The 27,465-nt window shown below is 49.3% G+C and overlaps 1 protein-coding gene across 2 annotated transcripts; it reads right to left on the bottom strand.

The window, feature by feature from the left end:
- Positions 1 to 192: 192 nt before the first annotated feature.
- Positions 193 to 27,465, bottom strand: Mecr (mitochondrial trans-2-enoyl-CoA reductase). Of its 2 annotated transcripts, none has more exons than XM_075945641.1 (11): positions 27,255 to 27,465; positions 15,413 to 15,510; positions 14,580 to 14,711; positions 12,414 to 12,557; positions 8,988 to 9,090; positions 7,917 to 8,019; positions 6,809 to 6,882; positions 3,694 to 3,754; positions 3,483 to 3,555; positions 1,201 to 1,398; positions 193 to 1,117 (listed from the first exon to the last, which is right to left on the bottom strand). In XM_075945641.1, exons 1-10 carry the CDS (start codon positions 27,428 to 27,430, stop codon positions 1,241 to 1,243), a joined length of 1,122 nt encoding a protein of 373 aa, XP_075801756.1. In that variant the 5' UTR covers positions 27,431 to 27,465; the 3' UTR covers positions 193 to 1,117; positions 1,201 to 1,240. The 2 variants fall into 2 exon arrangements, with proteins under 2 accessions (XP_075801756.1, XP_075801758.1); XM_075945643.1 differs by having other exon boundaries at positions 27,305 to 27,465.

Below are 27,465 nucleotides of genomic sequence, written 5' to 3'. Positions count from 1 at the left end.
CTCACAGCTTTGCCCTTTTTACTGTAATGGCCTCACACTAGGCCACACTAAACATTCAATAAATGTTCCCCGAATGAGACTCTGAGATGAAGGTACAATGAATGGATCAGCTGACAAAGGGGACAACCCCAAGTTGTTGTGCTTTGCTTTGGGCAAAATGATCATGAAGCAAAAACGAGAAAGCCAGACTCCTTTAGCTTGTATAAAACAACTTGTTTTTCATAGTCAGCTTGTCACCTTGCACCTCGAGCAAGCCTTGCCCAAAGCCCAGGTGTCTGCAGCCCTGCATGCCTTCTGCATAGCACCAGTCATAGTGGCTCCACCTGGGGGTTTAATGCTGGCGTTCTCAATAGCACCACTAGGGACCTTTGGGGCAGGATCATTCTCTGTGGGAGGTGGTCCTGGGCGCTGTATCTGTTCTTTTGACAGTTACTGGAATGGAACCCAAGGCCTGCTGCACGCTAGATAAGCACTCTGTCACTGAGCTATACTCCTGGTCCCCTTTGTAAGAAAAAAAGTTTGAGACAGTCTTGGTGTATAGCCCAAGTTGGCTTCCAACATGTGGCAGTCCAGCTGACTTAAGCCTGCTGATTCCTGGGATTCTAGGTGTGTATTACCTTGCCCTGCTGTAAAATATTTAGCAGTACTGATCTCTGCACAGTTGCGGCAATAACAACTCCCTCCCCAAGCTGCAATAGCTAAGTGTTCCTCTGGGGTTAAAAATGGCCCCTGGCTGAGAGCCACAGGTATAATGTTTATTCCCTCAGTTACAAAGGAAGTCCCCTCAAGGTGGCCCAGACACCTGAGATCCTGTGTTCTGGTCTCTTAAGCTTTAATGATCTCAGCCTGGCACTCACCTTGGCAGCAGATCCCCTTGCCCTGGACAGACACACACCCTGGGAGAAGTTAACCACCTTTCCCCCTCTGCCAGACCCTAGGGCTCACACTGCTGAGGGTGTGATTTCTGACTTGGCAGCAATCCCCCAGCCTCTCTGTGTTCAGAGTGGTCAGGCAGGGCAGGGGCTTCCTGGTGCTGTGAGGCAGCAGGTGCACAGTCCTCCACAGGGATGACCTCTAGTCTTCATCCTGTCCTCAGGAAGGCCGGCTTCTCATCCTCCTAGAGGGAAGAGGCAGTGAGCAGAAGGCAGCCTGGGGAAGACTGGGGTCCTCACAGAAGGGCTGGCAGCCTGCCAGACTTACTGGTCTCCACTCTTGCTTTTCCCCTGGTCCTCTGAGACAATCACATGGTGAGAATCTGCTTTGAAGACACAAATGGCTTCATAGAGGCTTCCAAGGCCTGCTGGTAGTCCTGCAGTGGAACCTCAGAACAGGAGGGGGCTGTGAGCTGGCCTTGGCGAATGAGGTCACAGAGGGTGAGAATCAGCTCCTTGAACTCATCTGCAGGAGGTGGGAGGAAAGTCAGACAAGAAGCGAGGGTCTGACGTTGTGAGGGCCAACGTGAGACAGGGAAACATGAAGAGAGACTCTAGGAACTGAAGGGTGGGCACTGCCTACCTCTCTAAGGGACTCAGATCCACAGAACAGGACTGGTGAAACTGGCCCTGACTGGTGGGTGGGGCAGCAGTAGAGAACTAGGGAAGTCAGAGAAGGCCAGAAAGGCAGTGTCCCAGGCACACTGCTTGACGTCAGCAGGTCAGATAAGGAAAAGCTCTACTTGACAGCCCCGGGCTTTCACGGGACTCTTCAACTAAGGCAACCACTATCCTTTCCTGGGCCTGCCTCCTACTGAGGGCCAAATCCATGCAGGAGGCCAAGTGAAAGCTTTGGCTGAGAAGTGCTTTTCATAGAAATAAATTCACTCTTGAAGTCTAATCCAGTTCCTGATTAGAACACTACTCTGGCGGGTGTAATGTCTCACACCTTTAATCCCAGCTCTTGGGAGTCAGAGGCAGGTGATCTATTGAGTTTCAGGCTAGCCTGGTCTACATAGTGAATTCCAGGATAGCTAGAGCTACATAGTCTGACCCTGTCTTGAAAAAACACAAAACCACTATGTTGGCTTCCTAATCATCTTCTAGGTAGGAGTATGAACTTAAAAAAAAAAAGAAGAGCTTTTAAACCTTTCCTAATCTGGTCAGAACCTGTTCTTCAACTTCTCAGTCCAGTACCAGGCTAATGCTCCAGGTGTCAGAACGTGCTTTGGGTGCTGGGTTCCATGCTCTCTTCTTAAATGTTTACACTGGGAGCTAGGTGGTGGTGGTGCTCACTTTTAATCCCAGCACTCAGGAGGCAGAGGCAGGTGGATTTCTGGTTCGAGGACAGCCTGGTCTATAGAGCGAGTTTCAGGACAGCCAAGGTTACACAGAGAAACCCTTGTCTTCAAAAACAAAACAAAAGAAGCTTCCATTGGGTGGGGTGTACTTCTAAGTGTATGTGTGTAGGTAAGATCTACACACATTGAGGTGTCTCCCTGAATCGTGTTCCTTATTTACAGACAAGGTCTCACTGTGCTGTCCTGACTGACCTGGGACTGTCTATGGAGACCTGCCCACCTCTGCCTCTCAAATGCTGGGATTAACGCTGTGCACCATTCTCAGAACACCTTCAGTTTTTGAGTCTCTGAACCTGAAGCTCTTTATTTGGCTAGGTTGGCTGGCCAATGAGCTCCAGGGATCCCCTGTCTCCCTCCCCCTTAGCCTCTCCCCGTAGACCTGGGGTACAGGCTTTATACATGGGTGCTGGGAATCTGAGCTCAGTCCTAAGCCTGCTTGGCAAGCACTTCAACCGACCCAGTCAGCCCCAGCCTCCGTTCACTCCGATGAGCTTTTGCACGTGCCACTCTACTCGGAACACCCGTGCGCCCACCGCGTCCCTCCCTTCCCTTGGGCCAACTCCATGGCATTCTCGTTCTCAGCTGTGACTCCTCAATCTGGGCAGCTGGGCCCTAGCAGTACGAGGGCTCATCTCACTCTGGCAGCCCCATTCCTAAGGGTAATTGACTTGGTGGCTATGAACCTCAGTTTTCTCCTCTGTCAAGTGGCTCAAAAGAGTTTAGACCCACAATGCTTAAGCTAAGGCAGTTCTGTAGCTAGGCCAAGGGCGACCTGGATCTGGTGATGCTGGAAGCCCCACGTAAATGGTTTTTTGTTTGTTTTTGTTTTTTTCCCTTTTTGAAGCAGTATCTAGCTTTATAGCTAAGGATGGCTCTGGCCTCACAATCCTTCTACCTAAGCCCCTAGGGCTGGGATTACATGCATATTCCATTGCACCCAGTCTGCTCTCTTTACTTGGCAGGCTTTCCCACCACCCCCAGTCAGCTCCTGGGAACAAGGGCTGGTCCATCTCTCTGGACTCTGGCCAGTCTAGAAGTGATGCGCTGACTGTGACTGTGGTCAACTCTATGCTTTAATCCTGTTGTGAGGCTGTGGACTCTGTCACTCTGCAGGTCTTAGAATAGCTGGTCACTTTATACTAGGCTCTACCCTCCGGTGACCCTTGGTATCAGACAATCAGCCACTCACCTGAACTGTGGTTCTTCTTCCACTGGGACAACCAGAAGCCCCGAAGTCTGAGGTCCTTAAAAATGAGCAGGCTCTGTGGACACAGGAGGATTTGCTGGGGCTCCGAGTACTAGGGCTTAAAGCATTGCTTCAGGTATGGATCCCTGAGTTTAGATGGCTACAGGGCAAGGAAAGAGACATCCCAGCCCTGGGCTGCAGGTCCCCAGCTTACCACAGAGGCTGTTACAGGTTGCTTGGCCATTCCCCCATAGGTCACCATGGTTCCTCCAGGCCTGCAGAGTTCAGAGAGAAGAATGTGTACAGACAGAGACAGAACCTACCATGGCCTAAGGTCGTCCAAGAGGAACCTGCTAAGACATTTACAGGAAACAACTCTGGCTCTTGAAATCTCTGGGGAGGTTAAAAAAAAAATACAGCTTCCCAGTTTAGGCCTCTGATTTAAGGAATTAGGAGGCAGGGACTTTTTTTTTCAAAAAAAAAATTATTTATTATGTATACAATATTCTGTGTGTATATGTCTGCAAGCCAGAAGAGGGCACCAAACCTCATTACAGATGGTTGTGAGCCACCATGTGGTTGCCAGGAATTGAACTCAGGACCTTTGGAAGAGCAGGCGATGCTCTTAACCACCGAGCCATCTCTCCAGCCCGAGGCAGGGACTTTTATTAAAAATAATACACATGCTGGGTATGGCAGCACATGCCTTTAATCCCAGCCCTTGAGAGGCAGAGGCAGACTGACCTGTGAATTTGAGGCAAACCTGGTCCACAAAGTTCCAGGCATGCCAAGGTTCCAGTGAGACTGTTTTAAACAAAGCAAGCAAGCAGACATAATGAGGCACAGGGGTACAAGCCAATAGTCTCAGCAGTTGGGAGGCAGAGGCAGCAGAATTAAGTTCAAGGCTAGTTTCAGCTACAGAGAGATACCCTGTCTCAAAACCAAATACAGGGACACACACTCTCATGCTCCAGATAATCAAGACGATGATCCAGGGTTGGTCCACCCACGGAGGCTGAGCTGAGGCTGCGTGCTGTCCTGAATCTCCTGGACAGCAGAGCTCACGGCCAGGCTTAGTCTGGGCTCCACCTGCAGCTACAAAAGTGCGATCTGAGTGTTGTAATGAAGTCAGACCAGGCCTTGTCTCTTCATCTGTAGGTGCTCACTCTAAAGATTTCTGCCATGGCATGGAGAGCCAGCTAAGGAAGGAGTGACGTGGACAGGGAAGGTGACAATACTGAGTGTCCTCTCCGGAAGGGGCTTTGTTGGACCCTGTAGTCTGACAGCCATCTCAACAGTTAAACAGGCACGACACAAATGCAGTGTTTTGTTTTTGAGGCAGGGTCTGGTCATGCAGCCCAGGCTGGTATCTGATTTGTAATCCTTCTGCCTCAGCTGAGATTCCAGGCAAGTGCCAATATGCCCAGTTCTAATGTAATTTCTTACGATGAATAGGTGAGGCTATCATATGCTAGACTTAACCTTTGCTGCCTTCCCTGCTCCTTGAGTCTTTTAGCAGTTGATAAAAAATGACCTGAGGCACATTTTAGAGCAACTGAGGAAAACTGCAAAGGACCTAATGGAAGTAACTGCTGTATGGCCCTTCCTACCTGTCAATCATAGTGCTGGGGCGGTACTTAACCTCTTCACAGTTTAAGCACATGCTCTAAGCCGTATCCTTGGGCTCCTTATTTGTTTTCTCTCTGTACTGCCGTGTCTCTGTGTGTGTGCCCGTGTGTGACTATGTCTGTATCCTATGGTTGCCTCAAACTTGGCACATAGCTCAGTCTGGCCTGGAACTCACAGCAATTCTGTTCCTTAGTTTTCCAAGTGCTAAGGGGTGCCCCACAAGCCTGGCTTAGCTTCGATTTAAAGTTCCCCTCAAATGGCTCTCACTCAGGAAAGAAGCTTCTAGGGCAGCGGTTCTCAACTGTGGGTCATGATTCCTTTGGGGTTGAATAACTCTTTCACAGGGGTCATCTAAGACCATTGGGAAACACAGCTATTTACATTACGATTCAAAATTAGCAAAATTAGTTATGAAGTAGCAATGAGATAATTTTATGGTTGGGAGTCACCACAACATGAGGAACTGTATGTATTAAAAGGTAGGTCCCAGCATTAGGAGGGTTGAGAAGCATTGTTCTTGGGGAAGCCCTCCCCTGTGCCAACCACAGCTCTCAGCATGTTATCTGTACTGTTTCCATGAATTAGCACAGTCACATCAGGAGAGACTAGTGTCTTCTGTAGGGGAGTGCTGAAGCCCGCCACTGTTGCATCACCTCAGTGTCTCACACCAGCCGCTACTCCTGCTCCCATTTCAGAGATGAGGAGACTGAGGCTTGGTCTTTTTCATATTTGCCCTCACTTTTCACGGGTTCACAACTATGTGAGTATCCACACTTGTGACCCCCGCTTCCTTTGACAGCCGTACGGAGGATGCGGTCAGCCTCACAGACTATTCATGGGCTGAACAGGAGTGTCCGTAGTTATGAGAAACTCGGGCTCAACTTTTGCTGTCTTGCCAACTATACCTTGAATGAGGTGATTGTTCTCTCTGGGCTTCATTTTTTAAAGTCTAGAACGGAGATGGGGTGGGGGACACAGCTCAGCGATGGAACACGTGCTTAGCGTGCCCAAGGCCCTGGTTCAACCCCAGCACCCAAAGGAAAAGCAAAACAGAGATTTGGAGTAGCAGCAGCTGCCTAGGGCTGCAGGACGGCGCGAAGGTCACTGCCGAGGCTGACTTTCAACACAGCCGCGCAGCTCACCCGTCCACAGCTGGTAGGTCACTCCAGTTAGCAGTGAATGGAGCTCCTTCCTCCCAGTGGTGGGAGCTGGTAGAGTCCCACCTCTTCCCCTCAGTACTTTATCTGCTTTCAAATGTTTGTAAGAGCTGTAATGTTTCCTTCACATTAATCCTAGCTTTAACAGACATTAGGACAATACCAAAGCACTTAGTTCAGACTGAGTGACTGCTTTTTTTTTTTGAGACAGGGTTTCCAACAGTCCTGGCTGTCCTAGAACTCCCTCTGTACACCAGACTGGCCTCAAACTCCAGAGATCCATCTGCCTCTGCCTCCAGAGTGCTGGGATTAAAGGTGTGCATCACCACCGCAGGCTACGGAGTGACTTTTTAAGAGGCTCCTAGGTTATGACTCCTGGGTCCTTGAGGGAAAAGAAGCTGACCAGGCTTCTAGTGCACAGAGGATGAGGCTGGGGAGTGCAGGCCAGGAAAATGTCCTGGTGTGCTGCTACTCAACTTCCTGAGTTACACCTGTCACCAGCAGCCCTCCCAATAGAAACCTATTCGCGGTTGAGGAACTTACGCGAGGTGCCGTAGCAGCTCTGTGGAACTCTTCCCACCAACACAATTGAGAGCCAGTCGGGGCAGGGGCACGTCCTAGAAAGTAAGGAGCCTACTGTGAGGGTGCAAGCTGCTGCAGTGGGGTTCGAAGCTGCTACAAGCAGCATGTGCTGTACCAGAGAGAAAGAGTGAAGAAAATGGGGCGTGGGTGACTTTTGGACGTGTTTCTGCCCAGGAAGGGCTTTAGCAGCTTCATCCTGTTGCCCACCCTGGGACTCTGGGAAGCACAGATAAAGAGTGTCTCTGGTTAGTGTCAAGGAACAGAGACGTCTGTCTGTGATGTGTTGACCTCCACTTCAACAATGTTCTCCAGGGCAAGCATTCAACAGCACGTATTTGGTTCTTACATATGGTTTAGTTGCAGAAACACTCCAACCGGGCCGCACACTTACTGGGTCTGCTGTCCCACCTGCCATGTGGGTTGATAGAGCATCCCACAGATGTTAAAAACCTCAGCTTTCCTACAGTCTGTCTGCTTCTGACTCCTTCACAGTGTCTGGGCACTTACAGCATGCTGTCCCATACTGAGGTTGGGACGGGCTTTGCTCTTTCCAGAAGAGAAGGTGGTTGTCAGGGTAGAACAAGGAGCCAACCCCAGACTTCCCAATTACAGGGGATGGCACAGGACAGAGGGCATTGTTCGCTAGCTGATGGCCTTGTTTTTAATTATTTTATTTTATTTTGAGACAGGGTTTCTTTGTGTAGCCCTGGCTGTACTGAAACTTGCTCTGCAGACCAGATTAGCCTCGAAATCATAGAGATCCTCCTGCCTCTGTCCCCCGAGTGCTGGGATTAAAGGTGTGCACTACTACCACCTGGCCTATTTTTAAAGATTTGTTTTCTTTTATGTGTGTGGATGTGAGTGTTTTGTCTGCAGGTCTGTCTGTGTACCATGTGTGTGCCTGGTGCCAATGGAGATCAGAAGAGGGCAAGGGCATCTGATCCCTTGGAACTGGAGTTATGGATGGTTGTGAGCCACCATGTGGGTGCTGGGACTCAAACCCAGATCACCTGCAAGAGCAACAGTGTTCTTAACTGCTTAAGCATGGCCCTGGCCCCTGGCTGGGTACCTTGAAGATGGTTTTTGTCTCGGGGATCCTTAGCTCCTCCTCTGTGAGGACATAGTCAGCTCCCAGATTCTTTAGTCTGTCAGTTAGCTTCTGGATGTCAGGTCTGGAAACCAAACACAATAAGGGCCTTGGTCACACTGGCCAACTTCCCTCTCTCAAGCTCCCAGGACCCCTCTGCCACAGCTTCGAGAACATTTGTTTCTGTTTTGAGACCTGGGATTGAGGTTAAGCCAGACCTCAAGTAGGGGCCGGTCACATAACTTAGTCATGCCCCACCAGCTCTTGCCTCATTTCCCCATTGCCGTTCCTTCCTGCAGTACCAGGCCAGGAGACAATTGGAAAACCCTGTCAGTGTACAGGCTGGAACTACTGGCCCCAGGCAAGAGCCACTCTCCTTCCTAGTTCTGTCCAGACACTACCTTCTTTCCTCTTGTTCTCCAAGGCACTCAGGGCATCATGCAAACACTCTCGTGCAGCAGCCTTGGACTCTGGCCAGGGCACACAGAATCATTTTATCATCACTGCAGAGTCAGGGCTGAAGTAAGCACTAATAGTAAGAACGGACTCCATGAGCGACTAGGCCACACTGGAGCACAATGAAGCTTAAAGGGACTAGAGGGGACAACGGAAAGAAGGAAGGTCTGTTACTGACTTGCTGTGTCCTCCTGAGCAAGCTGCTTCCTCTCTTGGAAACTTCAGTTTCCTCATCTGTAAAAGAGATCACAAGCCTGCCCCACCTCCTTCCCAGCTGTGTTTAGTGCACAAATGCCAAGTGGATGGGGACCATGGGCTAGGGAGGTCACACAATGATATGCCTCAAGACCCTCCCAAATGGGAGCTGTGGTTTTGAAGGTCTGGGTTACATTAAGCCAAGCTCAACTGTTCAGTAAGGACCACCTCTACATCCTTCTGACATCTCTGTTTCAGACTTTGACACAGACTTCTCTGCTCTGGTGAATGCATGAGCTTCAGCGCTCAATCACGCATGCTTACACAAGCGCGCCATCTGGTGGAGATGTGGGTACCCTGTGGGTACCAATTTCCAATATGGGATTAGACCTCCCCCCATACCTGTCTCGGACCACATTGATGGTCTTTAGGCGGAGGGCTGAGGCGATCTGGATGACTGCTTGCCCCACTCCACTGTTTGATGCATTCTGGATGACAGAGTCCCCTGTGGAAGAGATCCAAGTCAAGTCCTGCAAACCTTGGCAGGTTGGGGACTCCCAGCCTGGGATCCTGGGGCAGATCTAGGACCCAGCAGCACAGCCTTCTCAGACCTTGAACTGTTACTCTCTGTTACTCCTTACTTCCCACACTCTACCACACCCCGAATGCTTCACGGGGCCACGTGCCTGACCTTGATCATCTTCCCATTTTTTTAAAAAATTCTTTTGGTTATTGTTGTTTGGTTTTTCCAGACAGGATTTCTCTATCTGTGCACCTCTGGCTTTTCTGGATCTTGTCCTGTAGACCAGGCTGGCCTTGACCTCAGAGATCCACCTGCCTCTGCCTCTCAAATGCTGGGATTAAAGGCATGTGCCACCACCACCTCTTTCTAATTTTTATGTCTTCTGTTCTCTGCTTGGACCATTTTTTTTAAGTTGCATTTCTTTGTGTGTATATATGTGTGCACACATGTGCATGTGTAGGTCAGAGGACAGCTTGCAGGTGCATAGGTTTTCTACCATGCAGGTTCAGGGGTCAAACTCACGTTGTCAGTCTCAGTGGCAAGCACTTTTGCTTGCTAAATCATCTCCCTGGCCCATGTGCAGGTGATGTCTCTGATTTGCAATTTTTTTTTTTTTAGTTCAGCTCAACTGTGGTTTCCTTCATGAGGACTCTGAGATCTCACCAATGCTCAGGCTGTAACTGTGTCCTGTACGCAGCTGTACCTAGGTCCACATCTATCAGTCACTCGCAGTCCTAGAGGAGGGCTATACCTTATTCCCCTCTGTAAAGGTACACTTGAAATGGATGAGAGCCATACTGGAGAAACGGGAAGCTCCAGGGCCCTACAGAATATTTGCTTCTGCTTTGTGGTGCTAGGGGTGGAACCTATGGCCCTGAGCATGCCAGGCAAGCACTTTACCACTGAGCTACCCTCACCCCTACAGAATGACTGTGCTCAAAGCCCAGGCTTAGCTTTGCATTTCACCAGCGTGAGAGGCTGTGGTGGCATGGCATTTCATTTGTATTTTAATAAATAAAGCTTGCCTGGGGATCAGGAAAGTAAAACAGCTACGCTGCCTTTAAGACCAGGCAGCAATGACACACACCTTCAATCCCAGTAGCCACACTAGCTTGCCATAGAAACCAGGCAGTAGTGGTGCATGTCTTTAACTAGAGAGGATTATAAAATGGGAGGAGACAGCTCTCACACACAGTCTCATTCTGAGATTCCTGGAGGCAGGATCGCCATTTCAGACTGAGGTAGAGGTAAGAGCCAGTGGCTGGCTGCTTTGCTTTTCTGACCTCCAGGTTGAACCCCAATTTCTCTTGAGTTTTTTTAAATTGTGCTTCAAGAGGCAGTGTGCTGCACTAGGCAGCATGGGCTCTGGAACACAAGGAAGCTCCTTCACTACTCACTGTAACAAAATGAGACAGGCCACATTTCGTCCCCTTCAAACTTCAGTTTGTCTTCCTTAGACAACAGGAGGCCTGAGAGTGCCTATCAGAGCGTCTATGACTGAAGCCAAGTGAGCAGGAAGATGCTCTGCTGACTGGGAAACACTATCTGCTATCTGGTTTTGAAAGTCAACAAAAGCCGGTTGTGGTGGCGCACGCCGGTAGGATTTGCTGAGGCAGGAGGATCACGAGTTCGAGGCCAGCCTGGGCTACACATTAGAAAAAAAAAAAGAAAGTCAGCAAGAGTCAGTGTAGAATGGGCTAAAGCTGGTGGCAGACTCCTGGGTCAAGCATGCCCATTTGCCTTGGCCAAGGCTTCAGCCTGTCTCTTGCTAGTGCGTTCTCAACCGTGTGGGCTGCCAGCAGCACTGGTCTGTTTCATCAGAGGACAGAAGTGCAGAACAACAGAGACACTGGAGCAAGCGCCGGCCTGCCAAACGCTGCTTTCCACTATCTGTGTTCATTTATGCAAATGTTCTAGTGAGCAGTGTGACATTTGTGCTTACTTTGGTCAGGTCATGAATTTGTTTGGCTTCATCAGCCCTGAGGCAGCAGGGTGGAAATGTGGCCTGCAGGCACTTAAAGTGGGTAGCGTTAGAATGCTTGGCTCTGCCGAGCACAGGGCTGTTCTAATCAGGAGTGACCTCAGACTAGAACATGAGATGAGGCACCCAGTGTCTGCTTTATTAGGATGCTCAAGTCTCTCACCGCACCTGGCTCTCTCCACCACAGACACCTAAGACTCCCCTTGTCATGGCGAGGGCCTTGGTTGGTGGCTATCTAGTTTTTTCATAGTCCAATAGCTCTTGGCCTCGGTTCCTTACTGGCATGAGAGAAGAATGGTAGGTGATTTCTACAGCCCTGCTTGGCTCACAGATATGCAGTATACAGAGAGGGCCTTCACACATGGGGAAGGTAGGGCTGGCTGGGGGCATAGAGGAGTGGCAGAAGGTCTGCTTGGCATGTTCCAGGCCCCAGATTCTATTCTAGAACTGGAAACAAAACCCCTCAAAGCAACAAAACCCCTCAAAGCAACAAAACCAAACTGGCCCGTCTTCTGTCTTTTGGGGGTTAATTCTGCGGTGTATCTTATGAGGACCCTTAGGGGATTATGGGGATGACAGCAGTAAGTGGTCTTAATGGGCTCTGCCTCTGTCCTGTCTTGCTGTCCCACTTCCCCCACTCCTGCTTCTAGAGACGACTTCCCAAACAGTTTGCCCCAAGGTCTGCTTGGTTTTTGCTTTCAGAGGAACTTGAGTGACACTTCTGGCTGCTTACTTGTTCCCTCACTGGTGAAAGGAAGCCTAAACATCACACTGTGGTGACCCGCGAGTCTCTGGCACCCCTTCACTCTCCATCTTACGGGTAAGCAGTGATGTGATGGAGGTGATGCCTGGGTCCAGACCCTGCTTGTTTGCCTGGGGCTTGAGTTCTTAATGCCCAACCGGACCTTCTACATTGTTCTGAAGATGAGGCGCTCATGCGAGGGCCGGGCTGTGAAGTGCTGAGCAGAATTATTAACACCAAGTTCAGCATTTTATTGAAAACAGTGACACTGTCTGTCTCCCCTGGCTTTGTGTCCCCAAAGCTTAGCACAGCTCAACACATTTTTGCTGGGTGACAGCATTCCAGCCCCAGCTCTGGGGAATGTGACCAGCACTTCTCAGTGTGTCCTCGAGTGTTTTCTAGGAACCCATTGAACACGTTAAACTTAAAGCATAAGATTTACTCAGGTTAGAACTTGTCACTGCCCCTAGGAAACCCCCCTCCATATGTGCCAGCGAGTTCCCAAGTCTTTTGGGCCAGGATTTGTGTTGCACTCCAGTGGGAAAACCCGGGTGCTTGTTTCTTCAACTTGTAGGTGCCTACCTGGCTGCAGCTGTTCAAAGTCCACCAACATCCTGTAGGCTGTGCAAGGGTTGACACCTAGGGTAGCAGCGCTCTGGAGAGGGATATCCTTAGGGATTCCGATCAGCGCTTCCTCACTGAACACGGCCTCAGTCCGCCAGGTTCCTGAGTCAGGATGAGGCAAGGTAGTAAGGAAGGAACCCCTGCACACACAACCCCAGGCTACCCTCTATGGAACAAGGGCATCGAGGGTAGAAGATTTTGAGCAACACTTGGAGGAAAGAGAAAAGCTAGCAATGTCTGAGTGCTCGTGAAAGTTACATGCACAGCAATGTAAAATAATAAAGCAAGTTTAAGTTAGGCTTAGTAAGTCATAGCCCAAAGAGTCCTGATAGAGCATAGTGGGAAACACGCAAGACAAGACTCCACTGGGCACTCTCTCTGTGTTTGAGTCTGCACAAATTTTGCTTCCCAAGCTTTAGCTCCTTGTACGCTTGTCTGGGTAGATATTGTCTGCTATTCTACTGGGCAAGGTGTTAGGGAATCAGGGGAGTAAACTAAAATAGGTCAACCCAAGATTCAAACACTAACATTTCTATATGTAATCCTTAACAGCTTGTCATTATTTTGTAAAAATGAATGAACAAAGAAGACCGGGGCCTCAAACTGGCCCCAAAGCTAAAGGGTAAATTAATGACAGTGTGTAGAGTTAGGTGTCCCTTCCTGGCCAAAAACTAGAGAGAGAAAAAAAAGATAAATGGTAAACCTGAGATAGTCAGTTCAGTTAGCTAGCTGCTATCTCAAACATGTACTCTTGGGGACCACACAGAACAGCCTTTCACCACCCTAAAGTTAAAAGCCAACAGAAACAAGGGCTGGAAAGACAGCTTCGTGGTTGAAAGTCTTCAAGATGACCTAGGTTCAATTCCCAACACACACATGATGGCTCACAACCCTTTTTAACTCCAGTTCCAGGGAATCAGATGCCCTCTTCTGGCCTCCAAGGACATTGCATGCTTTTGGCATACAAATATATGCTGGTGAAATACCCACGCATACTAAATAAAACTTTAAAAATCTTTTAAAAGGCAGGATGTGGTGGCATACACCTTTAATCTCAGTACTTGGGAGCTAGAGGCAGGGGGATTCAATCTGAGGCCAGCTTGGTCTACCCTGTCTCAGGAAAAAAAGAAAAAGAAAAAGAAAGTCTACAGAAACAAAATGTGGGTTAATTATTTCTTCAGCTTGCCTAAGGAAATGAAGCTATTTTCATGTCCCAAGCTCGTTTCATCCTGGGCAGAAAACAGTTCTCACATGGACCTTAATAAAGGGCTCAAGAGACAAAGCCGAGAGGTGCCAATTCTTAGTTTCCTCTGGTGTGTTGTCCCTCTCTTCCCACCTCCACTTTACTAAAGCTCTCTTACCCTCTCCTCTAGTCTCTATTTCATTCCTAACCTTAGGCCACCTCGCCCACCTTGGGGAACACTGCCTTTTGTGGCTCCCATGAAGATCCATTTGGATAATGGACGTGCCTTGAAAACAACACTTTTCCATACATAAATGAGACGCTGTCCTCAGCTTGGCTCTTCAGGGCCCCACTCCACCTCTGGAACCTTCTCATTATGTAACCTCTCCCCCAGGCAAATCCTCAGCCGGGGCTACACTGGAATTTCCATTTCCCAAACTCACCCTGATGTCTGCTCAGCTTGCTTTTTCCATAGGAAGGGCCTTTTGGCCCATCTCTGCACAACTTCTCCACCAGCAACCTGTTCTTACAGACTTTCTTACACAGCCTTGCTCGAATCTTCCTCAGGAGCATGTCTGTCTCACACACATGCATGCAGAGCAGCCCTTGGGGTACTCCCTCTGTTGGTGCTCCTGAAGGCAGGGGCAGCCATATTTGTAATCTGCACCATCACACCTTACAGCCCAGACTCAGGAATCAGATCCTCATAGCTCCAATCAACATGGAGCCAAGGAGATGGACATGCGGGTATGTCCCGCCAGGGCACAGCAAACAGGATTCTGCTCTCTTGGCTCAACTCCATGCTATTGGAGGCAGGCCTATGAACTTAATAATGAATCCTTCACTGCCTAGTTACACCAAGCCAGTGGGTGTACGTCTCCAGAGTAGATGAGCTAGGATCTGGAAGAATGAAATGGCGGCTCATGCCAGGGGACACTCACCTAAACCAGCACTTGCTGGGATCACCCAATCTCCCGGCTTCAGTCGGGACACACTGCTGCCCACTGCTACCACCTGTCCGACGCCTTCATTCCCTCCAACAGCAGGCAGCTTGGGAAGGAGTCCATAGTTCCCTGGGAGAGAAGAAGCCAGAGGGTACATGTGATCTGACTAAAAGTGTTACCCATTGACTTGCATATTTGAACACTTGGTCCTGAGCTGGTGGCACCCTTTTGGGGAGGTCTGGATTTGTTGAAGTGTCACTGAGGGTGGGATTCAGTCTTCAAAGCCATGTGCCATACTTAGTGCTTGCTTTATGTTCTGGGTTCAGGATGTGAGCCCTCAGCTGCTTCCTGTTCATGCCTGCTCCTGTGTCTTGCTGTCACAGATGCTAACCCTCTGGAACTGTATGCCCAAACAAACTTCCTTCTAGAAGTGTTTATGGTGTGAGGGCCTAGACTTTGGGGTTATTCACATCTGAGTCCACCTGGGCCCTGCACTCACCACCTGTCCACCTAACTAAGCTCTGGCCTTCTACTTTCCTGTCTTTGTGGGGAGCTAATACTCTGTAGTACAGTTATCACCAGGGTAAGCACAAGAAAGAAAGGAATCCAGACTGTCACAGGCTCTTCAGAGAGGTAGGTTTACCACAACTGCAATCCTCCCAACTCACAGAGCCTCATATTTGGAGGTTGGCTAGAGGGCCGATACTGTATGCAGACGACCCCTCTAATGGACAGCCACTGCTAATCCTGAGAATTTCATACCCTACCTGAGGAGGAGTGGAAAGGAGGCAGCAGAGCCAATTAACATAAGCTCCAGAGACCAAGGTTACCTTGGATCATATTTATGTCAGATGGATTGACAGGGGCTGCCAGCATCCTCACGTGGACGTCAGATCCTTCCACAGCAGTAAGCTCCAGGTTTTTCAGTCTAAGCACAAAGCCACAGAAAGATATTGTTACCAGCCAAGGCTAAGTGTCTTCAGTTCAAACTGTCTCCCCAAAGTAGGTCAGCAACACATCTCAGTTGCCATGTGTGCCCAGGAACCTGGTTCTGATGGAGAAGAGATGCTTCGAGGACCAGCACAGAGTGTGGGCTCACATGACTGCAATGGCTAATTCTTGCTGGCCTTTTAGCACCATGGCTCAGTTAGAGACAGAAATGTTAGTGAGCTGTTGCTGGCGGGGCCTTCGGGTCCCCTGAAGCTGCTTGGTTCTGAGAATGCCCTGCACTCACTTTAATACAGCCACTGCTGATGTGTGAACCAGCATCACCTGGTGAGGGCACTCCAGGTCTGACCTGGCCTCTGCCCATGTGTTGGTGGCAGAGAGGACATTTCCCTTAGTGCAGAAAGTGAGGCAATGGAGAGAGCGCCTCTATATTTGTGAAGTGTCTCTGCTGCTGCACTCGCACCCCAGGGAGATGGCCCTTCTGGGCTGGGGTCCTGGAAATGATGCTGGGGTGGAGACCACGGTGCCAAGCTCTGCCACAGGGTGGCTGGGCACCACAAGAAAATTTCTTCTCTGTGCTGGGCTTTGTGATGAAGGTTTGAGCTACACCCCTCCCACAGCTCCCAAGAGGGCCCGACTTCAGCTCTCACAGGAAAGGTAGGTGTGCAGCCCTGGAGGCAAAGCAGAGAAAGGCAGGTCCCGGGGCTCACCGTCAGTCAGTCTAGGGAAAATGTGAGCGCCAAGTTCAGTGGGAGGCCTTGTCTCAAAGAGGAAGAAACAACTGAGGAAGATACCCCAATGTCAGCCACTGGCTTCTACACATGCCTGCATGGGTTAGCTCACCCACACACATGTACAAACCACTGGCTTCTATACATGCCTGCATGGGTTAGCTCACCCACACACATATACAAACACACATGTGGGGACCCCACATATGTAAAAAAGACCTGCCAGGGGCCTTTGAGGGAACTTTTGTTATAAGTGTTTTGGATGGGTATGATGGTATACCCCTATTCCAGCACTTGGGAGGCTGAGGCAACAGAATGGTGAGTTCAAGGCCAGTCTGGGCTACATAGTGAGACCTTGTGTCAAAACACAGAAGTGGTTTTTATTCCAAAATTTTGTTTTGCTTTTTTCAAGATGCAGTTTCTCGGTGTAGCCCCAGCTGTCCTGGAACTTGCTCTACAGACCAGGCTGGCCTCAAACTCACACAGACCGCCCCTCCCTGTCTCCCATGTGCTGGGATTAAACGTATATGCCACTACCATCTGGCCTTATTCTAAAATGTTTAATGCGCATGTATGTGTGCTGCTTACTGTGGTGGCCGGAAGCAAAGCTGGGTCCTTTGAGAGTGAAGTCTGCACTCTCAGCTGCAGAGCCATCATCTCTGCAGACCCATGGAGGGGTGCTTACTGGCTTGCTCAGCTTTCTTCCTTTCTTCCTTTTTTTCCTTTTTAAATCTTATGTATTTACAGTTTATTTATTTTTTATTTTTAATGTGCATTGGTGTCTCTCCTGCCTGTGTGTCTTTGAGAGGGTATCGGATCCCCTGGAACTGGAATTACAGATGGTTGTGAGCTGCCATGTGGGCGCTGGGAATCCTCTGAAAGAGTAAGTAGTCTTAACCACTGAGCCATCTCTCCAGTCCTCGGCTTGCTTTCTTATAGCACCCAGAACCACCCATAATGTGCTGGGCCCTCCCACACTGGTCACTAATTAAGAAAATGCTCTATAGGCCTGCCTGTCGATAGCCTGAGTTTATTGATGCAGTCTCTCAATTGAGGTTATCACCTCTCAGACAGCTACAGCTCGAGCCAACTTGACACATAACTAGCCAGTATAGCTGCTGACGAGACAGTGCTGATCACTGCACTACACCGTGAATCTCCATGACATTTCGGTGACTGCCAACTCCTTTTCTTTCCTGAAACTTAATGTTTCAGGCCTGTGATGCTTCTCTGCCCAAATGTATCTACAAAGGAATCGTTTTCCTCATTTTCCCTTAGCAGAACCATAGAGAACTCCCAGTCAGAGGCTCCCAGCATGGTGCCACAGTATCCCCACACTAAGCCGAGGTAATCCACCCCTCCTATAGAATTCTCACCTTCTTAATTAGACCTTAGGCATGATCTTGGGCTAAAAGTGTGTCTTTCCACGTGATGTTTATACTAAGAGTGACCACAGGCAGGTTCTCTTGAACTCTTCTCTCCACTGGGCTCTGTGTGGAGAGCTTTAAGATGGAAGGCTTCTGGGGGGCGGTTAACAGCCCATGTCTAGGGGAGCACAGGTCCTTGAGATGATGAAGTGTAAACTGGTGACTTCAAGCTGACACTGATTTACATGTCTGTACCCCAACAGCCAGAACTGAGTTTGGGGATCCTGACAGCCTACAAGAATCTCTCAGAATCTAGGGAACACAAGCTAGGAACCTCTAGACTGTCATGATCCCATAAAGAAAAATGAGGTTTCACCATGATTAAGAACTATCTGTCGGTGGTGGCACATGCCTTTAATCCCAGCACTCCAGAGGCAGAGGAAGGTGGATCTCTGTGAGTTTGAGGCCAGCCTGGTCTACAGAGAGAGTTCCAAGATAGTCAGGGCTACACAGAGAAACCTTGTCTCAAAAAAACAAAACAAACAAACAAAAAAAACAAAAAAGAATGAGCTAAGAAAATAAACTAATAAATTCTCACAGAAAATGGTTCACTAGGAAGAGTGGGAGGCCAGGGCCAGAAGAAAAGGCTTTGCAAAAGGAAGGTAGTACCGAGGATTTCATGTGTGTGTACATAGCTGGAGGAGGGAGAGGTCCTCCCTACAATAATAACCGCTACTTACTGAGTGTTCACCAGCCAGGCTCCCTGCCAAGTGCTTTATAGGCCAGCTTCCAGCCCATTTCAATAGCTGCAGACTATTGTTCTGCTTTTATAGCTGAGGAACAAAGGCACAGAAGAGGTAAATAACTTGCTCAGGGCTGCTGACAGTGGGAGGTGGTTGATCTGATCTGAACCTGGCACTCAGATGTTAACAGAGGCCACCTGGTGAGCACTGGACTCCAAACCAAGCAGCAGGCAGTGAAATGAGCTCTAGCCTGACCTGGCCCGGAGGTTGACTCTTGCTGCAGCAGCCTGAGGGGGAGGAAGGGACGTTAGCACTGGCACAGGAGGTTGGCATTGGCACAGCCTCCCCAGTAGACCTCACAGGGAGGCCATCAGAGATATTTCTCTGGGACTATACATTAGGTCTACAGCCCAAAGAAAATTCCAGCCCTGAGCAAATCGGTTTTTGGACTAGCTGCCTCTTTGTGTTATCCTATTGCTTCTCCCACACTCTGACAGATAATCAGACCTTTCCTGCAGGATGACAAAGCTTGGGAGCTCAAGCTGCTTAGGCACAGCTTTTCTTTTCTCTGCACATTTTTTCTACATGCTCTTCCCTCAGCCAAGAATTTCATTTCCACAGCTTCACCGTTAAATAAAAATTCAACTCAGCCTTCAAGACCCAGCTCAAACTATATCCCTCCTAAGATTTCTTCTGAACCTCTTCCTGGTGCTGGCAACGGTCACTTTCTTAGCCCTTCTGTCCCACAGCAGGGTGACTATGCACCTTAAGATCATCTCATGGGAGGTTAATGTGTTTGAGTTTATGAAGTTTTTCCATCAGAGTTTTTAATTGATGAAGACATAGGTTCAAAATCCCTTTGCTGGAGTTCTTGGGGTCTGATGTCCTCCAGAGTTCAGAATCCTGAGTTATCTACACCCTCAGAGCTTGAGTATCCCCTGTGGTCAGGTGCTCCCGCAGCAAGTGGCATGAATATTCACAGCAGGGGAATAGACAAGTGTCACAGAGTCAGATTGCAGAGCTTCCTGCAATTGTGGAAAGGAGTTTGGGTTGTGCTCCTTCAGACCTAAAGACCAGGACTTATCACATGGATGGAGGGAGGGAGAGATGGGAGGGGGGGGGGCTTAAATTTCTCCTTAGTGATTAACAAGTATCTAGGACCAAACTGTCATCTCTAGTGAGAGAATGTGGCATAAAAGTGCCAGTCACCCAAGCTGGAGAGATGGCTCAGCAGTTAAGAATACTGGATTTTCTTCCAGAGGACCCGGCTCAATTCCCAGCACCCACATGGCAGTTGACAGCTGTCTGTAACTCCAGTTTCAGGGATCTGACACCCACACTTCAATACACACAATATGTGTGTGTGTGTGTGTGTGTGTGTGCGCGCGCGCGCGCCAGTCACCTAGGAAGTCAAGGGAGAGAAAAGTCTGTGATGGTTCCCAGACTTAGTCTGGATTCCTGGCTGAGCAAATGGTGAAGGATGAGGGAGCTCACAGTGGACACAGAGGCGTTGTCTTTGAAGTCTGATGCAGGTAACCTGCAGGATGGACAATAGATGATGCTCTGGCTAGACGTAACGGGCATCCAGCATAAAGAGCTGCCAGCCCACTGTGTGGGAGGAATCTAGAGATTATAACTCAACTCTGGCCACTAGGTCAGACAACAAAGGACAGCTGAGTCTCCCCAAGCCTGTCAGTTTGCATCTACAGGCTGCTTAGTCTTTCCAGTGCTTATGCTTCAGGCATCATCATGCTGATGTTTAAAAAGAGAAGCTGAGAAACTAACTGGCAAAGAAGAAGAAGACAGAGAAGGAGAAGGAGGAGGAGGAGGGAGAGGAGGAGGAGGAGAGGAAGAAGAAGAAGAAGAAGAAGAAGAAGAAGAAGAAGAAGAAGAAGAAGAAGAAGAAGAAGAAGAAGAAGAAGAAGAGCAAGCCTGTTCTTAAGCCAGACTCCAAGCCCAGGCTGAGCACTCATGTTGGAGGGTTCTCCTAGGAGACATTAGCTTTCCCTGGGATTCAGGACATCATACATCTGGGAAACACTGCCTGCTAATCCTCTAAGAGCCAGGCTCCAAGAAGTCCTGCAGTAGAGGAACCCAGGTGGCTTGGTCCAGATATCCTGACTGAAACACGACTTTCACAGACCAGCCTACTTCAGATAGCAGGCAGGACATTGGACTACAAACTGTTCCTGGTTCCCTTTGGCTCCTGGGAAGTCCAGCTGAGATCCACAGAGGAGGGCAGAAAGGTGGGTAGGGACAGGCAGAGCAGAAATTGAGTCTAGGAAGTAGAAACTGCACACACCAGTGGTGGTGGTGGATGCTACCCGCCTGGGGTAAGCTTTGTTGGTCCAGCTGCATCTCATCAGGGAGACCAGCCCCAGCCTGCCCCCACGGAATGCCATCAATACCACAGACATGGCTGTTCCTGCAGTCGGCTCTAATGGCGTCGTCAAGGATACAGTTGCTGAGACAAGAAGGAATACAGGGCTGGGCCTGAATTCCAGGAGCTGGCCCTCCAGTGCAATGATAGCAATTCTTGTCCTGATTCCGGCTTTTTAAGTTCACCAAAGGAAACGACGGCTGTGTGGCTGAGCTCAAGTGAGGCACCCAAATATAACCTGGCTAGATTGCAAGTCACTGCCCCATTACTGTTCATATCTTTCCCTTGTGAGTCTGACAACGGCGCCAGGCAACTCCGAGGGCTGCCACTGTCTCAACTGACAGATCCCAGGCTGGATAAGGTCACAATGGCTCCTTTGAGGCTGAGGCTGTACACCTGTGATACCATATGAAGTACAAGGGAAACAAAAGCAGGCAGAAGAAAGAGCCTTTTGAGACAGGAAAAAAGAGCCCAGTCCCCTGGGACTGGCTCAGTTCTATCTGCTGGGTAAGGTAGACACCAGCCAGCAATGCTGAGCACACCTCCCTGCCTTCCATGTTTAATTAGCCACCATTTGTTCTTATCTTTCATCTTTCACTCCATCACAGCAAATAATTTCAGACAGACCCAGCTGAGAGAGCGTGTCACCGACTAGAAACTTCCCCATCTGCTCAGCACATGAGCTAGGAATGTGTGTCTTCACACAGCACTGGGAAAGGTAACTGACACCCCGTGTGGCCTTCCTCAAGTCTGCATGTGGTCTCATGATCAACAAGCCACCTTCTGTGCCTTAGAGAAGTGCCTGGGGTGCTTGGACACATGTCACAAGTGGGAGGGAGATGGTGCCTCCGCTTCTGGTTTGTGACCCCTAGCAGGGAATATGAGTGGCCTTAGCTGGTGGAGATCTAAAGGAGTGCTGGACTCTTAGGGACCAAAGCTGTCACTCATCAGCCTTGTTGGGCCTCTTTTGGCTTTTCTGACTCAAGGTAATCCTGCCCACCTTCCACTTGGGACTCAGGTTTGTCAAGCACAGTTTCCACTGCCCTGACTTTTTGTGTGTGTAGGTCTCACTGTGTTGCCCAGCCTAACCTTTAATTCCTGGCCTCAGCATCCCAAGCAGCTGGAGCAGGTAGTCCAGTGGCTGCTTGACTTTCCGGAGCAGAGGATGACTGGGACAATGAAGAGTTATTCCTCTGTTTCTATGGCTGCAGGGCTGTGCTGAGAGGGATCTGCTATAGTTCAGACCAGAAATGTCCCTGTGTTAGAGGTTTGGTGGCCAGGGCACTGTGGGTAAGAGGTGGAACCCCGGGGTCGGTCTTCAGGTACCTAGTCCTTTCCTCTCTGGCTCATGCTAAGGAGCATGGTTTTGGTGCATGTCCCTATTCAGAAGCAATGGCACTACTCGTTGACCATAACCTCCAAAATGTAGTTTTCTAAGCAGTCTTGCACATGCGTTGTGACAGAAGGCTACTCAACACAAGGCCCCATCCTGCCTTGGTAGGAAAGAGTGCTCTTGGGGAGATGGGCTATAAAGGCCGGTAGATGTAGGTACACAGAAGGGAGAGCCGTGGACGTCTGTTATTGGCATAGAAGCTGCAGGGAGAGTAAGCATATCACCACTGCTGGTCTTGGCCGAGTGATTTCTTCAAAGGACTGGAATGTGGACCACTGCTCTTGTATTGCTGTTGCCTGTGGTCCCAACAAAACATCTCAAACTAGTATGATTCTGTCATCTGTTCATCTGCTTCTAAAACAAGAGCCCATCTGAACTCACCCCGAGTGGAAAAGGCCAGGAAGCATTTAATAGGACAGATAGGAATGTGACCTGGAGCTGCACTGAGTGACAGCATCTCTCAGAGGCTCAGGATGGAGGGATAACATCTAACCTACTGTGGGATTCGTTTGTCTGCCACATTTCACCTCTGAGGCAACAGGAGGAAACCGGGACCGTGGGACATGGCATGAACTCCATAGTATAGTGTGAATCCCATGACCTCAGCGTAATCCCCCCGGGGTCAGTTACATATGGATCCCTCCCAGGCATCAGTAGGTACTGAGGCATTCAGGGCTTCTGCACCTGAAGCCTCTTTTGCTCAAGACAGTCCTCTCTTTCATATGGCTTTGACTTCTTGCTAGTCTGACTGCCCAAGGGCAAGAGAAGGAACTAGGCATCCCTCTTCTGGGTACGTATTACATTCTGAACATATCATAGCATTTACCCCACTGGGGTATGGTGGCCCAACTGCTGGACTAGACTGGGGTTTTCTGGGGACAAATGTATAAATCACTTGTCTCTGAATCTTCAGGGCCCAGCATCTACCTGCCCCTCAAAGAACCAATGCTGGCTAGTTTCCTGTTTCAATGAACACTATGTCAATTTCCTTCATATTTGACATGAAAAAGTTCTCAACAGAGCACCAAACATCAATTTAGAAAATACTAAATTCCAGTTTAAAAACCAAGTTACTCACAGAGTTTTAGTTTAAACACCGACCTCAAGTGTACAAAGACTCAGAATAAAGAGCACCCTATAATGAGAATGCCTTACCAACCTAACCCGGGCCCCCTAAATTCCATCTGATTTAAATCAGAAGGGGTATAGAAAGCAAAGGTTTCCCCGCGTGGGTTTATCTTGCAGTCGGCAGGTGAGAAACCACTTTGGGTGCTAGGTGTTTCTTTTGGTGTTCTGAGACTCCATCTCATGTTGCCCAGCCTAGTTTCAAACTCACTCTGTAGCCAAGACCGGCTTCAAATTCCTGATGTTTCTGCTACCAGATTTGAGTGCTGAGATTACAGTTGTGGGTGACCACACAAGCTGGGTGCAGGCACAGGAAAGAAGAGGGCAGAAACTGGTACCTCCCTCATCCCAGGGCAGAACAGAAAATTCAGGGCCACTGAATGACCTATAATTTCACTTTCTCTTCTAAACAATCATGATCCTAATTTTACACTCCATTCCATCCTGGAAAACCCTTTCAGATGACTGTAACTGCTTCTTTCAGTCTTTGTCTCCACTGTGGGGGCTTCCATCCCCATGAAGAACTTTTAAGCAGTAACACTCTAGTTGTCCTTTGGGCAAGAGCCTTTCAATCTTGAGATTCAATTTCCTTCTCTGTTAAACAGGGAAGACCGAACAAAACTGGATGATGCTGATTTGTGATGCCTAGGACTGAACTCAGGGCCTTGTGCATGCTAGGCAAGGACACTACACTGAGCTACAGTCACCTCGGTCCCATTTGAATACCACAGTCTTCACAGAGAACTTAGCTCGACACTTGCTACTTCGTGGGTATACAAGAAATGAGTTACTTCCACACCAGCACTTAGGAGAAAAGCGAAGATCTGAGGGGATACTCCCTAGAGTAGGAGGGGAGAAGGATGGAGGAGGGGTAAAGGACATCATGGCTTCCAGAACCTTCTAGAACTCTGCACAGAGAACAGGCTCTGACCACCTCTGAAATTTGCAGACTACTGTAAAATCCTGCATTCCGACTTCATACCTTTCCCTAGTGTCTCCCCAGCTCCTAGACTGGCCCACAGTACAAAACACACCTGTCTGGGAACTGTTGTTTGGATTTTGGGTAGTCTCATGACCCTACTCGTCACAAGATCCAGAGACGCCCTGTCACTGGGATGTGAGAACACTTGATTCTTCTGAGGTTGTGATTACTGTAAACTGCACACAGAACTACAAAGGAAATTTTGGTCACGGACCTCAGCCCACACACACACAAAGTTGCCCGAATCTGGGTCAGAAGGGAAGGCCATTCCAGACAGGGGACAATGCCTACTGCCTGGCCGTCTATCCACAGGCATTGCTTTCCAACACTGGCTGGACATCAGTCACCTGGAGGCCTGCGAGCTTAAACAACAGACACCCCAGATCCACTATGTGCTTCAGAGGTGGAGCCTGGAAATCGTTTCCAAGTGTAGCACAGGTGACTGAGCTGTGATGCCCAGGTTGAAGGGAATGCCTGGTACAAGTGTCATGTTCTGAGCTTGGGGACACGACTAGGGGTCTACACAGAAGACAGAAGCAGCTGTCTTTATTTCTATCTGCCGACAGACAGGGCTGTTCCAGCTTCTCTGATTCTCTAACAGGAAACCAATCAGGAGGCCACGGCACACAGCTGGTCAGCCACTCGAGCCTTCCTCATCGCGTTGGGAGAACTCAATAAAAGGTGTGCCTCTTAATGAAATGAGCTTCAGGTTCAGCTAACGCGACAGGAGCAGCTGTTTCACGCAGGCCTATGAGAGAGACACAAATGACAAGCCTTTGGGAGCAGCAGCACACCTCTCTCCTTTTGAGGCCATTTCTGAAATGAAGGCCTGCTCACAAAGGCTTATCAGCTCACCGCAGCAAAGTCTTCAGGGAAATGTCTTCCCTGACATGATTCATTGCTTCTCAGCAAAATACAACCAGGGGGCTGGTGTGATGGTTCATCTGGCAGAGGAGCAAGCTGCAAATACGATGAGGACCGGAGTTCATACCAGATCCCAAAAGATGGAAGAGAACTGACTCCTGAGAGCTGTCCTCTGATCTACGCACATGCGTGCGTGCACGTGTGCTGCTCAACTCAGATATAAAATGTTTGATCTTAGACTAGTCAATCCACCTCTCAGCTTCTATGTCTATAATACCCTCTCTGAGAATTCTGTTGGATCGTAATTCATAATTTTTACATACGATTACCAACAAATAAATCTACATGTAACTTGTCAGTCTAAAGAGCTGTGAAGGCTGCTTGGAGCAGGGCAAAAGTGAAAGCCCCAATGTGGAAATTAGGGTTCTTGGAGGCAGCTCTTTGCCCTCACTTGGCTTAGTTGTGTGTTTAGCAAGTTCTCTGGGCCCCTTCACAAACACAGCACTAATCAGCTAAGAATGAGACTCCCCTGCGGTGCCTTCGTAACTCCTTGGTTCACAGCAAACATACAGCTGTGATGGTGTAAGTACAGTCTAGGTGCTTTGACCGGCAGAGAGGAGCTGTAGAGAAACTCAAGGTCGTGTACTGGCCATACCCACCTTTAGAGCAATTTCAAAGAACGAGCAATCAGTAATTTCAACTCCTTGAGGAGCTGAGGCAAGAGAACAAGTTCCAGGAAACACAAGGACACCTTGTCTGAGCTGGGAGAGAAAGGAAAAGGAGCAGGAGCAGTGGAGAACAAACGCATCTGTAATCCTGGCACTGGCAGTTAGAGGCCAGACTTTTTTTTTTTTAATGGGACTTGGCGTTGCACACTTTTAACTCCAGCATTTGGGTGGCAGTGGGCAGAGTTAAGAGAATCACTATAAATTCCAGGTCAGCCAAGTCTACTTGGCCAGTTCCAGGCTAGCCAGGACTAGACAGGGAGACCTAAAGAAGGAGAGAGAAAACAATATTAAGAAGATGCATGTTGGCAAACACCAAATTTTTGTCTTTTGTTTTTGAGGCAGGGTTGCAATATGTAGTCCACACTGGCCTCAAATTCACCATCTTCCTGCCTCAGCCAGTGCTGGGGCTACAGGCACGCACCATCATATACAGCCTCTAAATTGTATTTGGGTCTTTCAATTTTTTTTATGTATTTTGCTCTCTCTGTGTGTTTTGAGACAAAAGCTCATTAAAGAGCCCATACTGGCCTCAAACTCACAACCCTTTCCCCTCAGCATGCTGGGATTATGAAACAACTCATTTTTGTTTGTTTGTTTTGAGACAGGGTCTCTATAGTCCTGGCTATCCTGGAACTCACTGTAGAGACGGACGAAGCTGGTCTTGAACTCACCGAGATCTGCCTCCTGCCTTTACCTCCAGAATGCTGGGATTAAAGGTGTGCGCCAACAAGCCGGGTTTAAACAACTTGTAACTACGACAAGATACATAAGTGGTGTGGTGGAAGGAAATCCACATAAGGGGCCAGAGGTGAATTCCAGTCCCTATTCCAATCACTAAGTAACTGTATCACTTTGACAAGTCCTGCGAGCTCTGTGAAACCGAAACAATAACCTTTTGCCTGTTTAACTCGAAACTGACGATCCAAATAGATGTAAAATTACTCTGATCTCTTCCTCTGAAATATAAATCAACAAAGGAGTAGAACTTAAGGAGACCATATGTTCAAATTCCGATTCTCACTGGCTGGGTGACTCTGGGCAAGTGGTTTTAACTTTCGTATGCCTCGATTTTCTCATCTGCACAATAGGAACGCATCCAATAACCACCCCCCGACGAGCGTTGCCTTGACAAGCCACCGAAAGCATCCCCCTAGACAAAGGAGTGCCTGCCACAATCCTCGATCAACATCGATCAACGAGCGTCGCCCTTCGATCTTGCACCTGTGCTTCGCGGGTCTTCCGCCGCCAGGAAGCACCGGAGTCGAGTTAGCGAGCGCGCCTTGGGCTTCGGCGTCTGTCGGACGGCGGCGTCCGCTTCCTTGGACCCTGTCCTCTCCTCGCGGTCCGCCGCCCGCCTTAAAACCCTCCAGGGACCCCCAGCTCCCCGCCCGGCGTCGGCGCCGACTCTTACTGGATGACCTTGGCCGGATCCCCGTGGTTGCCATAGATCAGCGCCCGCACCTTGGACGGCTCAGAGGAAGCGGAGTAGGAGGACGCGGTCCGCCCACGGCGGAGCCAAGTCTCGAGGAGACCCGCATGCAGAGGCGCCCGGGCTCGCGCCCCTGTCAGCCGCCCGCTAACCAACATGCCGCTACCAGCGCTGTCAGAAGCCGGCGCACCGG

Source organism: Microtus pennsylvanicus, chromosome 13, assembly GCF_037038515.1.
Source record: "Microtus pennsylvanicus isolate mMicPen1 chromosome 13, mMicPen1.hap1, whole genome shotgun sequence".
Taxonomy (NCBI): domain Eukaryota; kingdom Metazoa; phylum Chordata; class Mammalia; order Rodentia; family Cricetidae; genus Microtus; species Microtus pennsylvanicus.
This window is presented reverse-complemented; position numbering and strand designations above follow the sequence as displayed.

Bases quoted from the DNA above. Each gene is read 5' to 3' on its own strand.
- Mecr (XM_075945641.1), bottom strand. From the start codon at position 27,430: ATGTTGGTTAGCGGGCGGCTGACAGGGGCGCGAGCCCGGGCGCCTCTG. The intron at 15,511-27,254 runs GTAAGAGTCGGC...CTTTGTGCTTAG, and splicing joins GATCCGGCCAAGGTCATCCA to ACTGAAAAACCTGGAGCTTA. The intron at 6,883-7,916 runs GTACCCAGCCAG...CTTACTTTCTAG, and splicing joins AGACAAAAACCATCTTCAAG to GACGTGCCCCTGCCCCGACT.